This window comes from Saccostrea cucullata, unplaced genomic scaffold, assembly GCF_032062105.1.
Source record: "Saccostrea cucullata isolate Sc308-1 unplaced genomic scaffold, CSIRO_AGI_Scuc_v1 ctg5343, whole genome shotgun sequence".
Taxonomy (NCBI): domain Eukaryota; kingdom Metazoa; phylum Mollusca; class Bivalvia; order Ostreida; family Ostreidae; genus Saccostrea; species Saccostrea cuccullata.
In genome coordinates this window covers 186,294-210,815 of record NW_026923279.1, presented here as the reverse complement: position 1 = coordinate 210,815, position 24,522 = coordinate 186,294, and the positions used below count along the sequence as shown (strand labels likewise).

General features: G+C 32.9%; 3 protein-coding genes across 3 annotated transcripts; 1 reads left to right on the top strand and 2 right to left on the bottom strand.

Annotated features, from left to right (window-relative positions):
* Positions 1–3,570: 3,570 nt before the first annotated feature.
* On the top strand, positions 3,571–4,942 carry LOC134263652 (uncharacterized). Its single transcript, XM_062746026.1, has 4 exons — positions 3,571–3,664; positions 3,695–3,800; positions 4,063–4,229; positions 4,556–4,942. The coding sequence occupies exons 2-4, from the start codon at positions 3,730–3,732 to the stop codon at positions 4,801–4,803; spliced, it is 486 nt and encodes a 161-aa protein (XP_062602010.1). The 5' UTR covers positions 3,571–3,664; positions 3,695–3,729; the 3' UTR covers positions 4,804–4,942.
* Positions 4,943–4,994: 52 nt separating this feature from the next.
* Positions 4,995–8,666, bottom strand: LOC134263658 (uncharacterized). The gene is made up of 2 exons (XM_062746033.1): positions 7,433–8,666; positions 4,995–5,789 (listed from the first exon to the last, which is right to left on the bottom strand). The coding sequence occupies exon 1, from the start codon at positions 8,542–8,544 to the stop codon at positions 7,504–7,506; it is 1,041 nt and encodes a 346-aa protein (XP_062602017.1). The 5' UTR covers positions 8,545–8,666; the 3' UTR covers positions 4,995–5,789; positions 7,433–7,503.
* Positions 8,667–9,939: 1,273 nt separating this feature from the next.
* LOC134263655 (uncharacterized) lies at positions 9,940–15,879 on the bottom strand. The gene is made up of 7 exons (XM_062746029.1): positions 15,832–15,879; positions 15,394–15,436; positions 15,184–15,271; positions 12,445–12,603; positions 10,927–11,028; positions 10,680–10,740; positions 9,940–10,075 (listed from the first exon to the last, which is right to left on the bottom strand). Exons 3-7 carry the CDS (start codon positions 15,227–15,229, stop codon positions 9,940–9,942), a joined length of 504 nt encoding a protein of 167 aa, XP_062602013.1. The 5' UTR covers positions 15,230–15,271; positions 15,394–15,436; positions 15,832–15,879.
* Positions 15,880–24,522: the final 8,643 nt, after the last annotated feature.

Here is a 24,522-nt window from a genome sequence, read left to right as displayed (position 1 = left end):
GGAAAAACATGCTAAGAAAAGATAAGAAGATAGGCATTTTAAATAGTTTGGTTCAAACTCAGTAATTTTAAGCGGAATTAGCGTTAAATTAATCTCTGATGTTTCCCCAAGGAAATGTGAGTAAGTAAAAAGAATAATTAATTAATTTATTTATTTATAGTGACATGTGTAGGCCTATATGTATAGATTTATATTTACAAACAGTATAAAATATAACAATTAACGCCCGGCCCATCGGGCCTATTTATGCTACTTAAAACTTAAAACACAAATTTGGGGGGAAATACAATATATAAAGAAAATAATAAAGAGTACAACACTAAGAGATACATGAAAGGCAAAACAAAACAAAACAAACAATTAATGAACCTAATGTTAAGACACAAATATATATGCATTAATTTTGTAAGTATATTCGGTATGCTATCGTACATAGAGTCTGGTGTAACAAAAATTAATTTGGGTATAGACAAATATGACATTAAAACACGTTTTAAAATTAACCTTCTTATTTTCTGAAAATAACTGATTCTCTTCGCATGAAGGAGAAATACAAATATTTTGCAACCCGTGGAGGGAAATTTGACTGATATTACAGTGTAGTACATCTACCTAAAACCATGTCATTTGATTACTTGTAAAACCAGTGTTTTCAAAAAGTTTAGATCGGTATTCAGAGTACAAAGAACATGCAGTGGAATAAAAATTAATTTCGTCTTTAACATTATATTAATAGAGCAAACTGTGCAAGTTCGATCCTCAACAGATTCACCATGATATCTACCAGTCTCTAATTACACTGTATATAGTAGTGGTAAAATTCCACATATAAATTGCGCTAAAACCACCATAATATTTCTAGGCATATCAAGAACTACATAATTTTCCCATGCAATTTTTTTTAGTAAACACAAGTTCAAAATTTGGGAATGCTTAAAATCTCAATGCCCCAAAGGTTTGTTATATGATAAATTCTTATACAATAATTATCTTTCAAATCACTACACCAGTTAATCCTACATCGTTTGTGATATGTGCGAGGCAATTAATGTCTGCATTTTTGAGGGAGGGATCTTAAGTGTTGCTGATTTTTTAATTAAAACTAAGATACTTATTATGTTGATTCAGACGCTTTTGTAAGCCCCCCTCCTTTTGGGGGGGGGGGGGGGGGGGGGGGGGCGGGTCTATTCAAATCATACGAAGATGAAAAAGTTAAGTAAAAGATACAGAAAGCTAAATTAATTATCGTAGTAGACTAAAATCTTTCCCACGGGAAAACTGGCTCTAGAGTAGGATTTTCCACCGGAAAAATGGCCCCTACGGAAAACTGGCTCTAGAGCAGGATATCTCATACGGAAATCCCACACCAGGGTCAATTTTCCCGGGGAGGGGGGGGGGGGGTCCTACTATGTATAGTAGTTATAGAGTACGATTTCCTCTAGAGCCAATTTTCCCCCAATAAAATTGCAGTAATTATAATTTGAAGGGGAGAATGGCGGTACATTGTAACAAATGTCCTATATGGTGACCAGCTAGCTGCAGATCTGTAACGTTATAGTTTTATTTACTTGTCCTTGACCATAACGCTACAGATCCCGTAATGCCAAAAAGGTGCAATTAATTTACGGCGCAATATTTTTTGTGCACTTTTGGGGAGAATCTCACCACTTTCTATCATTGGTCAATTAACTACCTTTCACTCCCTAAGTCTAGACGTATTCTGTAGCCAAAATCTACATTTTATCCATCTCCCAACCATTTATAGTTGTCTCTATAGGCAATAAACTCACTTGAGGTAAATTTTCAGCAATCTAACAAATAATTTTAATCAAGCGAGTTTATCACTTGTAGAGACGACTATAAAGGGTTGGAAGATGGATAAAATATACATGCAGATTGGCCTAGAATTAGGAATTGATAGGTAGTTAATTGACGGATGCTGGATAGTGGAAAAATTCTCTCCAAAAGTGCGCAAAAAATGTTGCGCCGTAAATTGCACCTTTTTTGCATTAAAGGATCCGTAGCGTTATGGTCAAAGACAAATATATAAAACCATAACGCTACAGATCTGCAGCTAGTGACCAGCCAGATGTATTGAACACATGAATGAATATGTGATATTGAGCTATTATGGTTTGTGAGTTTCAAGTTTCCATTTCGTTCAACTTCAATGAATATTTAAGGAATGATTGCATTAATCATGTTAATATTCAATTTCTAGCTAGATTACACGGTAAGGGACATTTATATTAATTGATGATGCAATACTTTCAGAAAGGGGGGGGGGGGGTCCAGCTCCGAAAAAGAAAGGAGGATTTGGCTCTGGTATGAGATATCCCCTTGGGGGGGGATCCTTCTCTAAAGTACAATTTCCGGGGGGAAAGCTGGCCATGGAGGAAATCCTACTCTACAACACCGGTACATAATTTAGTCTTGTCCCATGATCCTTTCCACTTCACGACGTGCAACATGTGCAAGGGCTCATGGAACAAGACTAACACATACCGGTATTTTTTCTTCTTTTGAATTATTTTCCTTCCTGTCTTTTTTTACAACATTGGTACTTAGCTGTGCCTGGTGCCTTCTACGTAATAAGCTTTTGTTAATACCGTTAAATAAAGGTTTTTGACAGGAACTATTTTTCAGGGCATATGAGGCTACTTCCTGGCAGAAGTTGATGTTTAGTTTCCTTTGAGTAAGAAAACTGAAAACTTAAGATCCAACCTCTTAAATCTACTGTCGTTAATTGTCTTGCCAGCGTTTAGGGAATACATGTATATATATATATATATATATATATATATATATATATATATATATATATATATATATATATATATATATATATATATATATATATATATATATATATATCATGGGTAGTATGTATCAATTCCTTTAATTAACTATGTTGACTCCATCAGTGTGGAAAACGATTGCGTAGGATTCTTGGCATGGCTAATGACTGCAGACTGCAGAGTTATAAAATTCTATACATCAGAAATAAACTTATAGAAGCAACTGTTTTATTACAGGAGGAAGATTGACACTTTAAATTTCTTGGGCACATTTGAACTTAAAAAAAAAATGAATTAAAAATAAAAAAAAAATATACAGCCTTTGCAGCTAAGTTTTTAAATTAAATTCTATTGCCCATTTTTTGGGCAAGAGATATAACTGCCTTCTTATTATTAATTCCTTAATTAATTTTTTCATTTTTCTGTATTCTCATATTTTCTTTATTACAGCCAGATTCAAAAAGAGATCGCAAACTCTTATAATCAGCACATTTTCAAGATTATTCCAACATGATAATGTTTGCACTTGGAGCCAACTAAGTCAAAACAGGTAAAATTCAGTAATGACCATTCGATGTATGAAATATCAAAAAGTTATTCTAAATCCCAAATTTTCTTTATTTTATTTTATTGTCTTTTATTAATTTTCAAAATGAAGATGAAAAAGATTACATGTCAAATAATTTGTCAACTACAGGTTGAAATTTCATCAACGACAATATTTTATCATTGAGCCATGTTTTATCATAAGCAAGTGCTACACTGCGCCATGCGTTCGACAAATAAAAAGACCATGTAAACTTGTTTGCTTGTACCTCGGTCAATTCGTACCTCATAATGAGATAAAGGTGACGGAGTCAGTCAAGGTTTGCCGAATGGTGACGGAATCGGTCGAGGTTTGCCGAATGGTGACGGAATCGGGCGATGTTTGATGAATGGTGTTGGAATAGATAACAGACAAGTGTCTCTCAATGACGGAATGAGGTCGCTTACTACACAAGTGTAAGAAATATTTCACAATACTACAAAGAATGTTATCATCTGTACATAATATCATTGGCGTATAATTCTGTGTTTAACAATTCTCTTTAAAAACTTATTTTCCATGCATATACTAGTATTATAAAGTTGTGCTCTTATTTTAATGTTTTATTATTACACTGAATATACAGATCAGAGAGAGAGAGAGGGGGGGGAGAGAGAGAGGTTTGTGTTCAAGACCTACAAAATGCCTAACATGGTCATTTCTTTCTTCATCTTACAGTTATCCTGTAGGAGGAAAACTATTAAAAGAATGCCGACTTAACGACAGACATTTAACTTTACTGAATGTATTACCACTTCGTTATAATTCAGATAAAGGTGAAGGGACTGCCAGAACTAAGAACGGTTCTACAGAATCCCCTACAACGAAGGCTGAACCAAATAAGAGTAAGAAAATGCACAGCATGAAACTCTGCCAATAATTTGACTGAAAAATCACTGACAGTCCTCTGAAAGAGTAACATCTATGCCATTCATGCAGTGACCTTTCCAAGTATATCAGTGAACTTTCAGTAATTTAAAAGATGATGTTTCATCACGTGATATGTGCATGTTGTTATAATGTGTTAAAGGGCATTAACTGTACATGTAAAATACATGATAATTGTTCATTTTACAAAATCATAAACTGATAAATTAAAGATTACATATTTTGTATTTTATTCAAGAAAAACTTAAAACAAAAATTTCTTTTTTTCTTTCTTTTTTTCCAGTGAAAAAATACAGAAAGATTCTTGGTGGCGGATTCTTAGTGGGCGTAGGAGCGGCGATCGGTGCACCTGCCTTGTTGCACGCGATGGGGTTCAAAAGTACAGGAGTGGCTGCAGGGTCTTTGGGGGCGTGGTTAATGTCTGTGGGAGCCACGGGACTGAGTGGAGGGGCACTGTTAACTATAGGATCGATAGCGGGCGGATCTTATGTTGTAATGAAGTTGCGAAAATCAAAGAAAAAAAATATTTAAGGACACTTAGTAAATATTTCTTATTTAACATGTTTGTCAGTATTCAGTTTTTCTAGGGAAAAAAGATAAAATGAAGTAGGTCATTGTTTTATACGAGACCTGTTCATTGAGGGATGCCGGCAGAGTGCGGTTCCACTGTAAAACACTGAACGCAATGAGGTAAAAAAAAAAACTTAGAATTTCTACCCCTGTATAGAATTTAGCTTGAAAATCAAACTTAAGTGAATACCATCCGTCCTATATTGAATGTTTAGCTGTGTACATTGCATTATATTTTACTGTTGTGATAATGATAAAGAAAACATTTTCTAATTTACAAAGACAAACAACACAATTATGATACTTTTAATATATTAATTTCTGTGGAAAAGCTAAAAAAAAATTACCTGGCAGGCACAGGTTTTTTTCAAATATGCAAAGCAAGGTTAAAATGCCTTTCAACATGACAAAAATGTAGCCAGCAAAGCAATGTATACGTGTATTTTGCAATTCTTGATATAACGTCGTTTAACATGTAAATATGAATAAAAAGATGTAGACAATCATAAGTAGATCAGTTCATCAACATGTACATGTAAAAATGATTAATAGGAAAGTTGCAAAACATTGCTTCCCGCCTAAAATATTTGAGTATCTGCAGTTGAGTTGTATGTAGCACATAGACTAACACATGTCACTAACATTGAACGAATATTCATCTTCACATTATGAATTTGCTCATTAAAAAGCAAATGCATGATAACAAATGTCAAACATACTTTAAGCTCGTTCAGAGTATAATTAAAATGTATGTAAAACACATTTTCATAAGAATAAAAAAGTACAACAGTTACTACAATACAGGTTTGTTTCTTCCCGAAATTGCAACATTTGTAGCCGCAAATTCAAAGGTTTGAATTATTATTTTTGTTTAATCCATTCAAAAGCTCAAGATCCACCAAGTAACAAGGTTTGATTTGTTTTTACCTTATACGATCTATGATATTCTAAAAGGAAATGAATTGAAAAATATTAACAGCAAGTTGTCACTGAAATTTACCTGCGTTTTATCTATAAAACATGTTTGAACGTATGCAGTTTAACAAGGTGTGTTTTACTAACCCTAATGTCCCCGTATGGTAGATATTGACAAAGGATAAAGTTTCTAAAAAGCAAGTCAAACTACAAGATTAAAACTATTGGTACCCCAGGAAAAGTCTTGTCAGAAGGAATACAATTGCGAAATATGAAAACCAAAGCACCTACCCTTCAAAATTTATGGTAAAGAAAAAGGTTTTCTAAAGGACGCCAAATTGCAAGGTCAAGGGGGGAAAAGACGCGATGCACACGATAATTTAGTTTTACTTAAGGGAGGGCCTAATTAAAAAAAAAAATATTAATACAATTGTGAAATATAATAGCACTAGCACTAATTGTTCAAAAGTAATGATCAAGGTTTAGGATTGTAAAGGTCGGCCAACCTCAAAGGTAAATTTCAAAAAGTCAAACTTGTTAGTATTTTAGGGAAATTTTTGTTACAAGAGATACACACGTACAAGATTCATGACCAACGTTAAAGTTTTAAAAACTAGGTCAAACATCAAGGTCAAGATTTAAAAGTTAAAATTGTTGTTGCCCAACGGAGGGTCTTGACACTAGAAATACACGTTTAATTTTGCGAAGCCCTTATTCAACGATTCAGAACGTATGACTGAGCATAATTTTTCTTTATAAGTAGGCCATACATGAACTAAACATGTGAAGCATAGTAACCCTAACACCAACTGTTCAAAAGTTAAATGTTAAAGTTGGTCAAGGTCAAGAGGTCAAATATGTTGGTATCCAAAGAAAAGTCCTCTCACAAGGAATACATATGTAATATATGAAAACATACCTCCTACAAATCAAAAATTATAGGTATGGTTAATGTTTTTGCGGACAAACAGACAGTTGAACGGCTAAACAGACAGACAGACAGACAGAGCATAAACAATATTCCCCGAATCTTCAATTACGAGTACATAAAAAATAATATAAAAAAATACAACAAAAATAGAAAATAACAATATTAAAAAATAAATAAATAACTGTGACCAAAATTCGAATTATTATCACAATCTTTTATAACATGTGTAAACTCTCTGATATCAAAAACATTTGAAACTGACTAGGCGGAGATAAAATAAAGGTATTGTGACCGGCTTTTAAGTTAGGTTACATAAATCCCCGATATTAAATTCCTGATATATTTTCATGATCTTCAGGAACCCAGAACTAAAGAATATGCCCATAAAAAACCGAACTAACATAGCACAACAGGTGGCACAAATTTGCCACTTCAACAAAAAAAAGGAAAAAATTCAATTCTATAAGTATGGTCATGTATTACTCTGGATTTTAATGTCTATTTTGATACGATTTTGAGAGTTTGCATCTTTTTCCTCTGAGAGATGATTTATGATATATTATAATAAAAAATGCATTATATTCTAATCCTATATTCTAATCCTTCTGCACATTCTCTGGCATATTAATAAGCAAAAGCTGTCCCCCCTTTTTTGATTATGCATCAATGGATTAATTTAGGGGTTTAAATTCCAAGCGATGCCCTAAATAAATATACAGTGACAATTTCCAAGCTTGCACATACAGCACATGTCGGCTTAACAGTAATGTAGTTCTCTCAACCTTCGGATCAGATGATTAAAGATGTTCTTTGCATTACAATAAATTTTCTTTACGATTCGTACAGTCTTTAATTAAGGGATGTTCCGAACATAAACTGTCATCAGCAAGATTTTTCAACCTCTCCTCGCAAAAGAAATCAATATCTTCATCATGTGCCTGAATTGTAAAAGGATCAGTATGATTCTTAGGACGAACTAGTTGAAGAATAGCATCAAGATTGCAAAATCGCATAATCTCTTTTGGGTACCTTTTGTAGCATGCATGAAAAGCACAAATATAGAGAAAATTATGCCAAAAGACAAGCACGTTTTGTGGTCTTTTGTATGAGCTCTTAACTAGATTGAATCTATTCGACCACATGGGAGCAAGTTTTTCGACCGTTTTTGTGTATTTAATTATATTTTCACAATTTGCCAGCATGGACTTTGAAATTCCAAATGCATCTGCTATATCTTGGCAAAATTCGGTTTCGTCATGATAACCCATACAAACAAAATACGGGAGCCAGGGCCATGTCTGGTCACCCTCAATCAGCCCCTCAAAATGCCTCTGAACTGCTTGCAGTGGGCCTACATTATCATCTAAAAAGTCTTGTATCATCCTGTGATCTATACTCATTAATTGAACGACCAGATATGCGCCTATAGGTACTTGATTGATTCCAGAAACAGTTTCATAGTCTAAAGATTTACAACCACAGTCATTATCTGAACACGAGCTTTGAAGCCTTCTAATTTTTTCTTCAATAGCTTCTATCTTGTACTCGGTGATAGAATCCAGGGACTGTCTTTCGTTCTCTCCAATTCGAATACCAATCCCATCTAATTGTTCTTGTAATTTTTCTCTTATGCTTGTACGAAGCCCAATTACAAACTTCTTATCTCCACAAGCTTCGCCATGCTTTACAACTTTTTCTAGGGTATCCAGAGTTATTCGCTGTTCACATGGATTATCATTCCACAATCCACCCCATCCATCAATAAAATTCACTGTTTTTCTGTTGAAAACGTCTTCAGCGCAAATTTCAGAAAACCTTTCTGAAATATCTAGGTAATTATAGTAATTATCCTTCATTTTATGACGTTTTGCATATTTTTTGGTTATTAATTTCCCTGCAGTCGATACAGAATTTCCAAGCTGTCCAATGATATAAACTGTATTCTTTGATTTCAGCTGACGAATGCTTATGGCTAAGTACTCAGCTAAAAAGATATTGTGCATTTTCAATTGAAATATAATGAGCAATAGTAAATTGTTCATAAAACGTAATAAACACAAATTTCTATCGTCTAGTTTACAGAGAGGGGATTTCAAAATGCCAAAAGTAAACGAATTTTCCTGTTTTCATAGAGTCCTACGAAATATGACGGAAAGGATTTATACACCCCCCCCCCCCAAAAAAAAAAAAATAAATAAATAAATAAAAATGAGGGAGTGATTCTCAAATTTCTGTGTTTTAAATTTCAAGAGCATTTATGCGTTATTTTTCTTTCATAACATTTTTATTACCCCTTATTAAGAACATCACGCTATTATAACGTCAAATACATTATTACGGTGTCTACATACCTATCAGCTGAAAAATCGTTTTGATAATCAGTTATATAACATTGAAATAAAATTTTTCAACCTGTAATTTATTTAATTTTGTTGAATTAGTATAATGAGGTGAAAAAAGGTCTTTAAAACAATAAATCCGCCTTATTTAACAATGATGCGTGAAATTATTGCGCAATGGAAATTCCAGTCGCACCCCTTAATGAATAAAAAGAAATTAACAAAAAAAAATTAAAAATCTTATATCAGTTTAATTTTATACTCACGTTTTTGTTTTCTAGGTAGCATCGGTAATTCTACGTCCGTCTCGCCCTTCTTCCAAAGGCAAGAAAGATCTAGAGAAAGAGAAATTAAATTTAATATAGATAAACTCTCTTTTTATTATAAAATATAACCCTGTTTATAAAATTAGAAAAACAGGAATTAACATAACCCTCAAATTTTCTCTTTTATTTTCGGTTTACAATTAAATGTAATCATTTTTTTCATATTTTTCAAAACACGTATAACCTTAAGATATTTTTTGTGAAATCAATCATCAACTAAATTAATTCAAAAGTTACTTTTAAAACAATTTGTTTCGAAGAGTAATGTCAATTAATTCTAAAAATATAAACTGAAAAAAATATCTTAAAGTGTATTCTTTATTTTAAAAAATGAAAAAAAGAAGATTGTGGTAATTATAAAATAAAAGAAATGATTGTAACCGTAAATTGACATTTTCATGAATTAAATGCAAAGAGCTCATCAAGAATAGCAATGCATGTTTATGGTTTATTTCCTTAAATTCATTGAATTGAATTCAAGCAAATCTTTAGCGAGCATACAATGTAAAATGTTGATTTTGATACTAGGGCTACAGTTGTAGTTGTATTTTGATCTAATTTATTCCGATACAATTTGGAAGTAGTTTTATGATATAAAATACTCACACGTCGGGGTATATCTCCTCTTCTTCATGACTACAATAACTATGATGGCTGCTACTACCAAAGCTGCAATGATTCCGACTGGTATGCCAATTTTTAAGGGAAGAGTATTGTCCTGCCTATTTATATAAAAATGTCATTTAAATGACTTAAAACGTAGAGAAATTGAAAGTGAAAAAAAATTGTAAACAGTTCTTTGTAAAGTCATAATATTATGTAAAATATAACTTTCATAGCATCAATGATATTCTGCAGGTACATGTATTTTCCATGTAAAGTTGGAGAATTTTATATGATTTTTTCATCATGTCAAAAATGTACTGAGTTACTTGGAAATCAAAACTTGTATATCTAAGCAACATAAAAATTTTGTATTTAATGGATGTATTGTTATTTTTATGTATCCTTAAATATACAACGCATTTTGATTTAAAATATATGCATATAGATATAAGTATATTAAATCACAAGTCTGCATTATCTACCATTTAGATAGACTTGCAGTAAGTTTCTTGGATTATATTTATAAATATTATTTCTTTCTTTGAGTAATTTCTTTTTTTCGATGATAAAAAGTTGATGTCTCATGCTCATTATCCACAAAAGTCCTGACTTGAAAACATCTCTGCATGATCCAGTCCACGTTTTAATACAGTAGTCCCTTTGCTTTGAATACTACTTATTTTGACAGCTCCCTAACTTGACAATGAATATTACACGTACCTTGATTCTAACCTCCCAAGAAAATCCTTTCCTTCACTTTCAATGTTAAAACAAACCGGAACTGTAAATTTGCAAGAACACCTTTCACTATATATAATTACTCAATATTTTTTTGCTAAATGAAAAATAAAGCCCGTTACAAATATCGTAAAAAGCATAATTCATTTCTTTATAACATATTTTCATATCAATGAATATTTATGATCATACAAAATTAGACAAAGACACATCTTCAATGTATTCTCACATTTGTACACCTCGTCACTTGGGAAATGCTTGTTGGGACAGCCAGTTTTATTACAAATCTTCCAGTGAATATAATCATCATACGTAAAGATTGGGCAGTACCCTATCAAAATAAATTCATAATCAAATGTTATATTTCATTTTGTCAGCCATTTTTTTTTGAAAATATTTTTTTCAAATTAAAATATTCAGGAAATTCATTTACTTTAAATACAAGGGAGGTAAGAAACAGAAAATCAAAACCCTGGACAATGTTTGAAGGCATTTTACAATTACTTAATAAATGAACAACAAACAGCGAATATCGTTTGCTGCTTATATTTATTGAGATGTCTGAAAATATTCAAATTTCCTATTTTCACGAATTGCCATATAGATATATATCTTTCATTTATCTACAAAGGATTGGGTCTTTTAAATACCTGTCAGTTTGTAACCAATTAACCCTTTCTGTTCGAAACAGAAAATCATCGAGATAATAACTTATGTGCTTCTCATGATTTCAAAAGCAAAATTCGTTAGGATTGAATAAAAAAAAAAAGAATGAGTAAATTTAGACCTGTTTTAGCCTCAGGCGACCGTCTATTTTTTAAATAAATTCATTAACACTATTTAGGATAGAATAATCATAATTGCAAGTCCGTTTTTAGGAATTTGAAACTCATTGGGATTTACATTAAACACTTTTAACGTCTTTTTTAAATCACCAGAGTGGCACAGTGGTAAGAGCGATTGCTCTAGATTGGCGAAGTAAGGAGTTGATTCTTATTATGCGGGTTTGAATCCAACCGCGGGACATTAAGACCAACATTCATATGAGATCGTATAAATCGAGATTCTGCGTCGAAGTAGGTGTTGGCATAAAAAGATCCCTAACTGCTTATGGGCAATAAGTGACAAGGATAGGTCTGAAGGACAAGGTATGGTATTAGCAGAATCTGGCCCCCTGTTTGATATAAAGACCAAAACACATCTAAAACTGGGACAGATTGTATTAAGAATTAAATGGTGCCTGTTTTAAAACCAGCACTGATGAATCAAGGATCAGATCGAGGTCACAAGAGGGTGTGGAAGTGGGACAAGATGCATTTGATGCTAGTGCATGAAATGTATGAATTTGGTATAAAGACAAACTTACACAACTGCGCTATGTTTTTTCAAAGAAAAGGTGCTATAAAACCGATGAAAATTTGCATGAAAGTTAGAAAATTCTGAAATTGACACGATTTGTGACTTTTCTGATTTCCTGTGACCTCTTTAAACACCATAACCTAGAATCGATACTCATTTTGTGAAAGGGGTGACAATATGTTTTATTGATAAAAAAAAATTGCATCATTCTAAACGACTGTGGTTGCTTCTCAATTTCATTTAGAAAAAAATGTTAATGCAAAGAAACAAACTATTTCTTTAGCCTTTCCGTTACATGTACAGTGTATATAACGTATGTAGAGGATTAAATTATTAAATTTATGGATCAAAATAGTCACAGTAAAAATAAGACGATAGCGTTCTTTACCATTCATTATTAACGTTTTTTCTTTGCATTTCTCTGTCCTTGCTTTTCCGTCCTCCACGACTAGACAGTGATAGACATCGGAGCCTTGACATACCTTTGCTTTGGACTTGACCTTCCATTCAGTTTCATTCAAAGGACAATTTAATGTTGACAAAACACCTGCATAAATATACACTAAAATACCCATTTTTATAAAAAGGAAGGAATTGTCAGAGCAAAAGAATTTAGATACGATGATGAATAAAAATTGCAAATGGACTTTCTTGCTTAATATCTTCCTCAAGTTACAAATTTATGTTTAAATGAATAAATCAAACAAGAGGCCCAGGGGCCACAGCGCTCACCTGAGCACATCGGCAAGGAAAAAGCACATATCAGATCAGAACTGAAGGTTTACTGAGGTGGGGGGGGGGGCTTGAATTTTAACACACCCCCCCCCCCAGGGCTTCATGATTTGAACAAACTAGAATCTACACTACCAGAGGATGATTCCATATAAATATCACTAATCAGAAGATTTTAAAAGGTGTCCCTTTATATCCCTATGTAAAACTTGGGTTGGCCATTTTGGCCCCACCCTAGTCCCGGGGGTCATGATTTGAAAAAAATTGAATCTACACTACCTGAGGATGATTCCACATGAGTTTCATCTTTCCTGGCCCAGTGTTTCTTGAGAAGAAGATTTTGTAAGATTTTTACTCAAGCCCTAGAGGGGCTTGAGTTATCTAAAACGATGCTAGGTCATCGATTTACTCAGTTTTAAAACACAAAAATGTATTATTTTGGTAGATAAAAATATTTCTAGAAACAAAAATGAAGCTTATCTTGAAAACGTCTGTATATTCATAGATATTAAGTGTTTAATGTCGGATTCTTTACTATTGCGAATGAACAATGAGTGAAGCCCCGCAGTCGCAACAGTATCTAGATACAGAGATTTCGCGCTTTCTTTTGCGTAGGAATCTCATGTAACTTTCAGTTGCCGACGTTTCGGTCGCCGACAAAGCATCCTTGGACGAGTCCACTGGTAACTCAGAAAGGTGACGCAGTTTACCCCATCTTGAACAAATTCTACAATGCATGGCCAGAAAATTGATGGCTGTGCCCCCCCCCCCCCACTGATATTGTAACTCGCTTGCCTGCAAATGATGTGTACTTTGAATGACAATAAGATAACAGCACAAAAGAAATTAATGATAAATTACGTTTGTTTTTGTAAAAAATAGTATTATCGTTAGTTTCGTAATGGAACCTGTTTAATGGCTTCGTATTGGACATGCCGCACAGCTGGATGAATCCGTAGTCACGTGGATTATTTGCAGCCTGCAGCCCCCCCCCCCTCCCCCCTTGAAAAAACTTTTCTACAGGCTTGTAACAAGCTATTTGGATTGATGTAAATTAAATGTTGTCATAGGCTTCGGAAGCAAACTGAAAGTGGGGGAAGTGGGGGGGAGGGGTAAACCAACAAAAACACGTAGACCCCAATTTTCAATGCCTATGATGTCTATCTTTGCAAAAAAAAGCCCCCCCCCCCCACCGGTTACGACGCCTATGGTTGTGATGTACGTTATTAAGCAAAGAATCCAAAAAAATGTATATAGTTTGAAGTATATTAAATGTCTACATAAACAAATATTTCATTAAATTAAGAAACGGCAACTATCCTTTATAAAATATTCCTGAAAGTGTGTAACGTAAATTCATCTTAAAAAGTAATACTATTAATCATATTTATTTTGATTAAATTCACTATATGAAACATGTATTTTATTCAACAGAAGACTGAACTCAACAGCCCTCATTATATACCATTTTAGGATATTAATTAATGATACTTCCTAGCTGACTTTCTACAGCTTGAGTATCTCTGACGTTTTGTCAGTATATACTTGTTTTTATATATTCCTATGTAAAACTTTGATCGGCCATTTTGGCCCCACCCTAGCCCCGGGGGTTATGATTTGAACAAATTTGAGTCTACACTACCTGAGGATTATTTTACATGAGTTTTATCTTTTCTGGCACAGTGGTTCTTGATAAGAAGATTTTTGAAGATTTTTCCTATATATTCATATGTAAAACTTGGTTCGGCCATTTTGGCTTCACCCTACCCCCGGGGGTCATGATTTGAACAAACTTGAATCGACACTACCTGTGGATGATTCCACATGAGTTTCATCTTTCCTGGTCCAGTGGTTCTTGAGGAGAAGATTGTTAAAGATTTTTCCTATATATATTCCTATGTAAAACTTGGGTCGACCATTGTGGCCCCACCCTAGCCCCAGGGGTCATAATTTGAACAAACTTGAATCGACACTACCTCAGGATGATTCCTGGCCCAGTGGTTCTTGAGAAGATTTTTTAAAAATGCCATTAATTTTTCTCTAATTCATAATTATCCCCCCTTTGAAAAGGGCGTGGCCCTTCATCTGAACAAACTTAAATCCCCTTTACCCAAGAATACTTGGTTGAAATTGGCCCAGTGGTTCTTGAGAAGAAGATGAAAATGTGAAAAGTTTACGACAACGACGACGACAACGACAACGACTACGACAACGACAGACAACGGACAAATTTTGATCAGAAAAGCTCACTTGAACCTTCGGCTCAGGTGAGCTAAAAATGGAAATTGAAGAATTCATATCATATTTTAAAAAAAATATTTTATTTGTTTGTCATGCCAAACGAAACAAAAGTCTTGCAAATAGCTAGTGAAAATGTTAATAAAAATGAACTTACCAACAGTCTGAAAAATCATTACTAGAAGAATCTTGAAACTATCCATTTTCTTTCTAGGAATTCAATATTCTTTTGAGCAGCTTTTCAACTGCAAAATTAATGGTTCCTCTAATCAATAAAATGTTATTACCTTATTATTACAATGCTTTCTCATCTGCTGTGAACTGATGTAAAGTTCTACCAGTATAAATTATGAATATTAAGTCTCACTCGACTCGAATCTCTTTAACTTTATTTTCATAGTACATCACAACTGAAATCAAGTGGTCTAAGGTATACAAATCTAGATGAATTTGAATTCTTTCAGTAGATATACATGTACATGTAACGAAACGGTAGATGCAACATGGGATATAAATGGAAACTTGGGGATTCATAAAATCATTTTTAAAAGAGTTACTATCCCCGTTCAACTGCCGTTCTGAAGATATGAAGATGTTGAAATTTGTGTACATTTTATACAAGAAAAGTTAACGAAAAATAGAAGTCCAATTATTCCATTATTGTGTCAAATTACACCCAAATTAAACCTACCCCAAGCATAGCCTGGTAAATATTTTTAGATATGTAATTTATATGTTACTCAGAAAAAAGTTGAACAATTTTACCAACGTATAAGAAAACATCATTTAAAACAATACTAAATACCTATTAAATCGTCTATAAATCCCCTAAAACATGGACGAAAAGAGGTATTTTCTTACCTGATGTCAACTTTCATTTTCGTTTCAATCTTTACTAAATGAGGAATCCAGAAATAAACATTTTACTCATACATGTATGCGTCATTGATTTAAATACACAAGAGTTTAAAAATAGTCAGCGGGTTTTCTAACATTTAAAAAGTCCTCTCTCGCGATTAAGGAAGTCATACTGTGTTTCTAACATTATCAAAGTGCAGAGGCGTGTCTAGAATTTTATCGTAGTATTCTATACATGTGCATGTTCTACTCTTAAGTTAATTCCCGTTTCAGTTTTTGCCTTTCAATCAATAATGAGTATATATTATTTAAACTTTTTTTTCATAAGAGAATAAATAAATATCCCAATAAAGTGGGTTGTTAATAAATTTCAGCTAACGCTCTTCATCGTATAAATATGTAGTTTGATAAATCAATCTATACCGAGTGTTATCGCTCTGCAACCCTTCCATAAACAGCTTTTGTCAACACTTGTTATACTTAATTCCCGGCAAATTCGGAAATTGTTATAAATTATACGAGGGTCATTCAAAAAGTTCGTAGACTTTTGTAAATTTGTTATTTAACGTCATATTAAATCCAAATTTGGTATACATATCTTAACAACTAATTCAAATAATTTGAGTTAAGATATCGGAATATATCTTCATATCTATACAAATTATCAAGGATTTAGAATAGCAAAAATGGGGTCACGGAACAACGTCAAAATTAAGTAATTTTCTAATTTTCACGTTATAGTATCTATAGCCATAACTCGAATAAATGGAGCTGAAACAAAATAAAATTTACATGTTTAAATTCAGTATTGCTGTATTACTTCAGATGCTGTATCAGGTAGTGTAATATATCGTTCCGTGTAAAAGTTATCAGTCTCTAAATACATATGGACTTGACTTACAAAAAAAAAATGACGTTGGAGGACGTAACGGAGCAACGAGTAGCAATCAAATTTTGTTTTCCATTCGGGAAACATCTTTAACACACCTAAAAAAATCTGTATAAACCAAGAAATAGATGAAAAATAAGCCGTGTATTTGTATAAAATGGAAAATACAATTTTTGAGTAGTAGCGAGTTTATATCGGACGATTTATGCTCTGCAAAGAAACAGGTTTTAGTTGAAAATCTTGTCAAAAGAGTGAGGAACGTCATTAAACGTGATGTGCGCTTCATTGCTGCGGAAATAATACAGTTCCGCGGTAGGCCTAAGAAATTTGAAAACAATGACAATCTAGTTCAAGCTACTTGCACAATTGTTAGCAAACTATGTGTTAAGTTATATGGATATGTTTTTATTAATAGAGAAGATGCTACAATTAAAACTGTGTATGAAATTTAAAAGCAGACTAATTTTGAGAAACTTTCTAAACGTTGTTTTGACGTTACAGTGGTGGTTAACCGTGCTCCATGGTAACAAAACGTGTTGCTTTAAAAGTTGGTTAGCATGAGTTCAATTTAATCAAATGGAATGAAACTTCACACATCGACAAATTAAATGTTTTTATTTACATGTACGAAAATATGTTGATCTATAGTCTTGTAATAATAATATGACGATGAGGAACATGAAGTATTTTTTGAATGACCCTCGTATTTGATTTTGTTTTTTTAATGTTAATTATTGATTTTTTTTAAATTTTCAAATAAACTATCCCTTGAAAGTTTTGGATTTGAATTTCCCCCAAACATTTGATTAGTGATTTCAGACCCAATTATGATGATAAACACCTCAAAATCTCTTCGAATAATTACGTACTAAAAAGTTTTCAAAATAAAAAAAATCGGAAACATAAACTAAACTCCAGAACAGATTTCAATATTAATTCCGCTAGAAAACACTATCATTTCCTTGGAAAGTTCTTAACTTTGATATTATATTGCTCTAGATTTTTATTCCCGTTAAAAGATAATTACAGAGTAAACATTTTCAAAAAAAGCTAATAATAATATTGCAAAAGAGCTAAACAATGAAGAAATACGAGGGTTTTTCGATATGTATTGTGTATTGTACCACAGCGCGATAACGCCTTGCACGATTTCGTCCATTACTTAAAATATTGCTGTGACGTCATGCCTTTGTTCTTGCTGTCTAAAATTTTACCTGTAGCCGTCCGATAATAATAATTACCAGTCCGATAATATATTATCAGAGGGAAGTGATAACAAAATCGGACGGTATTTAAAAAGCAAAAAGAAGAATGAAATAAATATTGAACATGTCAAGAAACATTAAAATTTTAGGAAATAAATTCAGGGAAAGCAATCGCAAGAAAATAAACTTGCCTCGAAATAGCAAATCCTTGAAATTTTTGTTAACTTTCCTCCATATTAATGTTTTTCATACAGCACTTTGAATAAGAGAATTTAAATCCATTTCTAAAAAAAGTCTGCAAATCTCCTAATTTTATAAGATTCTCTCCCCAATGGCCACACATTATAAGCTTAGAATTTCCATTATATAAACTAAAACATCAGGATAAAAATCCGCATTTAAAGTATTTCTTTTTTACTTTCCATGGTGATGGTAATAATATCACCAAAATTTATTACTATCAATGTCTATTTCTGCACAAAATAAAAAAAAAAATCCTTGACCACTGGACTACTGTCCTGCTTAGCTAAACGACTGCCAATGAATGAATGACAGGAAGCCAGAGTTTGCTCACTGCTTTTACTGTCTCCTTTCTTTTATCTACTTATTACACAAGAAAACAATGCCTGAACTCCAATTGTGTTGTTATCGGACTCCTCCAGGTAACTTTTGAACATTTAAATGGCAATGTTTTAAGTAAGATAAATGCCTCCTACAATTCTATATGTAAAATTATCAGACTGTTTTCGGCCCTAACGGGACTCAAACAGTCTGATAATTTTACATATAGAACAGTATTCAGCATATATCCATTACTTATACGCCTGGATAACTCTATTCAATACCTTGCCAACAGTATAAACACGAGCCTTCAACTACACATGGTTATAAAATAATCGTCATTTCAAAACACCCCTACTAATGTGTTCGGAACCTTTTATTTATCGGTGTTCTGCAAATTATAAGACCCGATGAGTTCAGAGTAGCTCTGGCGGTGGCTCTGGCGAGAGTTAGCGAGACTTCAGCGAGATAGAGTAAATTATTCACGGAAATGTGGCTAGGAAGTGACTAGCACGTGGAGACATGGTAAACAGAAGAGTTATGTTGCGTTTCAGTTTTAACCACCCTAGAATCAGCTGACAATGTCTGTAGAAATGTACTTCAATCAATCGATCTCTCTTACATTCATTCAAATTTAATAAATATTCTCTATAATACAATTTTCTGCAGTCATGAATTAAAATTTCTTTTTTGAAAAATATTTTTGCATGGGAACCGGGACTATATTTTTTGGCGTCAGATTAGCAAATGAGGCACCCGCATTACTTTAACTGACCAATCAGCTGAATGAGTATTGCATTATGGGTTACTACGAATACTACAGGAATTTTACGCTTGAAAAAAAGGAAAATCTTTTGTAAATAAAAAAGCATTTTAAAAATATTATGTTCATGCTCATAATGACAAACAATTCATTTGTTCAATAAACGGTGGAAGTCTAGGTCTCTGAAAGTCATACTGCAAAAGCGATTTGCGTCTGTATTATTTCCTTTGTTGTACTATCGGTGAATACAATTGCCAGGTGGATTCCCTGGCCAAACACGTGATCACGAACGTAAACAAAGTTTCGTCTAGACACAAACTACATCTTATTAAACATTTTTTCCAGTAAACAATAAATTAAAAACGCCCGTAACATCTTTAATAGTTTCTTATCTTTTTATTACTTTGTATTCCATAGACATGATCATAGATTGACCTCAACCTCGTGTTCGAAGTAAAATGTAATCATGTATTTGGCGTAAACGTTGCTATTCATTCCAACGATTGGTCAGTTGCTCGTGGTAAGATCCTCTGTGCGCATTTATAACACTATCCATATAAGGCAAACAAAGGTTTATCAGTGTAGATGATAAAACACATTTTTTACCAGCGAATCGGTCACTATTGAGCTCTTATTTTCGCCGAAAAGTATGACATATTGTTATTTTAACACCCCCTCCTTTAGTCACCCCCTTTCTGTTGAAAATCATGAAAGTCTTTCAGAAAGGTCTGGAAAACTTTATTACAGGACATGTTTTCAAAAGAAACAGGCTATAGCAATATCCTGTTTACTGCCAATTTTATTTATAAAACCGGTTCTACCCTATAACCTTTGAATAGATCAACCTTAACCACGTGTCTTGAATTTAAATCACAATAACATTAGTAGGTGTGAATAGAGACAGTCGTTGACCACTGTTGTAAAAATGGTCAAGGGAAACAGTTTGAGAATATTGAAGAAATTAGAGCTTATATAAAAGTTTGCACAAAACTCGGTAATTCGGTAAAGCATATTTTTACTGAATTGGGGGAAGTTTATGGGTCTGATAAGGTATCTTATGAGACAGTTCGTAACTGGCACAGAGTCCGTCAAAGATGCAGCAAAATCGGGTGGACCTATGACTGTATCAGGCAAGACAAATGACTCAAAAGTCAAGGAAGTAATTGAAAGTGATGGCAGGTACACAAGTCGTGATATTGCCAAAGTTGTTGGCATATCGCTGTCGCGGGTGCATTTCATTTTGAAGCGTATTTTGAAAGTACGAAAGATTTCTGCTAGATGGATACCCCATATATTGACAGATGACCAAAAAAAGGTTCGAATACAAACCGCTAAGCGACTGCTAAAAATGTTTCCAAACTTCAATCAAAGACAATTTGAAAACATAGTTACTGGTGACGAAACATGGGTTCACTATTTCGAACCAGAAAGAAAAGTTGGAAACAAATTATGGCTAACCAAACATGGTAGAAGGCCTGTAGTTGCCAAAAGGACAATGAGCACAAAGAAGGTCCTTTATTGCATATTCTTCTCTTGAGATGGTTTAGCCGTACAAATTCCGGTGCCGAAGGGCAAAAGTGTTACAGGTCGGTATTACCGAGATGTTGTACTGAAAAAGCTCAAGAAATATTATCAAAAACGACGTCCTGTGTCGGGATTTAGGCATGTTCGCCTTCTTCATGATAATGCTCCATCACATACATCTGAGCTTGTGAAGCAATTTTTTAAGGCGGAGAAGGTTACCGTCTTGCCACACCCAACATACTCTCCCGATCTAGCACCATTCGACTTTTTCCTTTTTCCAAAACTTAAAAAGTTCTTATCTGGTCGTCGATACAAGTCCCAACAGACCCTTGGCTCAGCCGTTAGTCAGTGCCTCAGAGGTATACCTAAACCAGCGTACCGTGACGCATTTCAGAAATGGATTCAGAGATTAAAATTGTGTATTTCAAATCACGGAGAATACTTTGAAGGGATGTAATGTCCATTTGACTATTTCAATCGAATGCTTTTGAGATATCGTACACGCAGCACTGTTAAGGCCTACTATAAAGAAATGAAGAAAATATAGACGTGAAAAAACGGGGACTTTATAAAACTGAATTTATTCTTATAAGGTCGTTTTATTAATACATAACTTAAGTACTTACTGAAATAACGTAGTATACCTTACTTTGTACTATAATAAGTTTGGTCCCATCAATGGACAGTCACGTGATAAATGCATGGTGGAGGTCATAAACAAATTTCAATATCGCAAGGGCATACCCTATTTGATATTTAAAATTTAAGTTACCATTTGTTTCTGCATACTTTGTACTTTCTGGAAAGTGCTGCTGTTTTATATAGAATTCGCATTTTATTAGTTAAAATTTCAAGTTAATATGCCCATGTCGAAATAAGTATGACCTTTACCAAGTATTTTATGTCCGTATTAAGTGACGCTCTCCATTTCAAGAAAGCAGCAACAATTTTCAAATTAAGGAAACCATCCTTTATTTATATTCAAGAAATCGCTAAAATTTATAAAGTGTATGCCCTTGCGACATGGCAATTTAATAAGCCACAATAAATATCGAACAACCCTCGTATCTCCCTAAAGGGATAGTCTAAAAATTCTAGTTGAAAACAATACTCTAGAATACTTTATATAATTTTCTGAAAAAGAATACAAAGTAACATTCCTATAGAAGGCAATGTACAATTTTTGAAATGAAAATGCGTGAAACTTTTCTTTAAAGCCTTAGTTGTTTATAGTTACAATGTAGTAAAACCACCTAAAAACTTTGTAAAGCCACCTTGAAATCTTTATATATATATATATATATATATATATATATATATATATATATATATATATATATATATATATATATATATATATATATATATATAAGATTTCAAGGTGGCTTTACAAAGTATATATATATATTTGTATTTCAACATACATGGACCTTTGAAAAATTCTAAATGGATGTAATTATTGTTTGATAAAAAGAAAAATAGAATTCGATCTATTTGTACAAGTTTTAAGGTCGCCTGTGTGGCGCATTGAAAAGAACGTCTGCTCTCGAGTCGCGAATTAATTGTGGGACGTGGAGATCGGTCCTTCGAACGAGACCGCATAAACCGACGTCCCGTGTCGCATTAGTGTTTTGCAGCTCTCCACCGGCATGTGATGGCGTCTCCATATGAGTGAAAAATTCTCGAGACGAACGTTAAATAATATACAATCAATCAATTGATACAAGTTTTAGCATGCCATTAATTATTATCACAAGAGACTGATTCTAACAAGGAGAATTTCAAACTTTCAGACAATGTGCTTTTAAAGTTTGAAAGTCTTTATGTCCATCGGAGTTTTCATTCTTAATTTTATTTGCTGAGGTATTTCCCAAGAAAACTTATTTGAAACTTTTTTTTACAAATATAAACATAGAGCACAAACATTTTCAGAAATTTATTTCGCAAACAACAAATATGATGACACATGTTTTTTAAGCTGAAAAAAACTTGCAAAATAGATCGAGATACGTTTGAATAATCTTTGACAATGCTAACATATTCTGAACCTGAAACAAACTCACACAACATAGCATCGCATACATGTACATTTAAACGTAAAAAATGATATATTGCAAATTGTTATTATGAAATTCAATGATTAATTAATATATAATCTTTTGAAAATATATGGGGAAAATTTATATTGAAGTAGGCTTAAAAAATATCACTTCATAAAAATAAGACTTTGAAAGAAAAAAAAACTGGTACAAGTATGCACCTTAAAAGTAAAGCTTTTTTAGATAATCATTCTGAAATTCTATTTTTTACATCACATTTCAGGAAAGATAAAGAGGAGTTGTAGCTAATAATGAGCCCGTTTTATATTAAAGACATCTTTACAATGCGTCAAAGATTCTGAATCCTTGTAGGTATGAAATAATTTTTCTATTTTGAACTTGAAGATTTTCAAACATTTTTTTTTCAAGTGGAAATATAATATTAATAGTAAATAAATACGTAAATAATGTACACTTGAATTGTGTGGTATATTTTCAATCTGGATGGAAGTGCCTTCTTGTAACATTTTGAATGGTGTCACATTTGATAATTTAAATATTGGTGGTTACAAATATAAGCAGATGCCGTAATCACGACTATCAGTCGAACAAGTACATGGATATTATTTTTTACAATAACTTAAGTATTTCCAACAAATTACAAAATTGATCAATAATATATCATGTTATAAAATAAAATATAGTTTCATATACAGATATTTATAAATAGTTTCGAAGAAACAATTTTTACGCCCAGTGTGATAGAAAAATCGCTAACTTAACCTTTCGTTGGATGATTTTTAACAATTCATTTCAAATTCAGCTGTCAGTACAAAATGTGATGTAATTTTTTTTTGACACGTTTCTTGAAACGAACGATAACGATCTTGTTCAAAGGGATGATATATACCTAATTTTGTAATCGTATTAATTTTGTAGTTTGCACAATCGAACGTTCTTGAAGTTAACCAAATCTGTTAACATTTCTGATAAACAAGAGGCCCATGGACCACATCGCTTACTTGAGCACATGGGTTAGTTAAAAAAAAGCTCAGTATTGAAAAATGACTTGTTGGGGGAGGGGGATTTGAATTTTTTATTACTTGAGAATATCACTATATTTATAAAGCGTACATTTTGCCATACCATAAAAGAATATTTTTAAAGGTTGTTCTAACATACCCGGTATTACTTGATCTCTAATTGTGACCACACACTACCCCTCCCACCCCAGGACATTATTTGAATAAATTTAAGTCTTCACTGCTTAAAGATGATTAAATGACAATTTGACTAAACAAAACTTTTATTTTCTGGAGAAGATTTTTTCCTATATATTCTTATGCAAAACTTTGATTCTCATTGTGGCCACACCATCGAATTAGAATATCTTAGTATATTTTCCTATGTAAAACTGGATCCCACATTGTGTTCCCACCCTACCCCCAAGAATTCTGATTTTTACAATCTTGAAACTATATACTACCTGATGCTTCCATATATATATTACTAATCGTGCCATTGCATTGCCAGTGTTCTTGAAAAGATTTTAAAAGATTGTTCCTATGTATTTCTATGTAAATCTTTAATTTTCCAGTATGACCCTACCCTACCCCCTGGGGTCATGATATGAACAAACTTAAACTTAACTCTAACT

What these genes read in the sequence shown, in the direction of transcription:
- LOC134263652 (XM_062746026.1), top strand. Translation starts at nt 3,730, where the DNA reads ATGAATGGTGTTGGAATAGATAACAGACAAGTGTCTCTCAATGACGGA. An exon ending in AGGTCGCTTACTACACAAGT is followed by an intron (nt 3,801 to 4,062) that starts GTAAGAAATATT and finishes TTCATCTTACAG; the next exon opens with TTATCCTGTAGGAGGAAAAC. An exon ending in GAAGGCTGAACCAAATAAGA is followed by an intron (nt 4,230 to 4,555) that starts GTAAGAAAATGC and finishes CTTTTTTTCCAG; the next exon opens with TGAAAAAATACAGAAAGATT.
- LOC134263658 (XM_062746033.1), bottom strand. Translation starts at nt 8,544, where the DNA reads ATGAAGGATAATTACTATAATTACCTAGATATTTCAGAAAGGTTTTCT.
- LOC134263655 (XM_062746029.1), bottom strand. Translation starts at nt 15,229, where the DNA reads ATGGATAGTTTCAAGATTCTTCTAGTAATGATTTTTCAGACTGTTG. An exon ending in AAAAACGTTAATAATGAATG is followed by an intron (nt 11,029 to 12,444) that starts GTAAAGAACGCT and finishes TTATTTTGATAG; the next exon opens with GGTACTGCCCAATCTTTACG. An exon ending in CTTGGGAGGTTAGAATCAAG is followed by an intron (nt 10,076 to 10,679) that starts GTACGTGTAATA and finishes TTATATAAATAG; the next exon opens with GCAGGACAATACTCTTCCCT.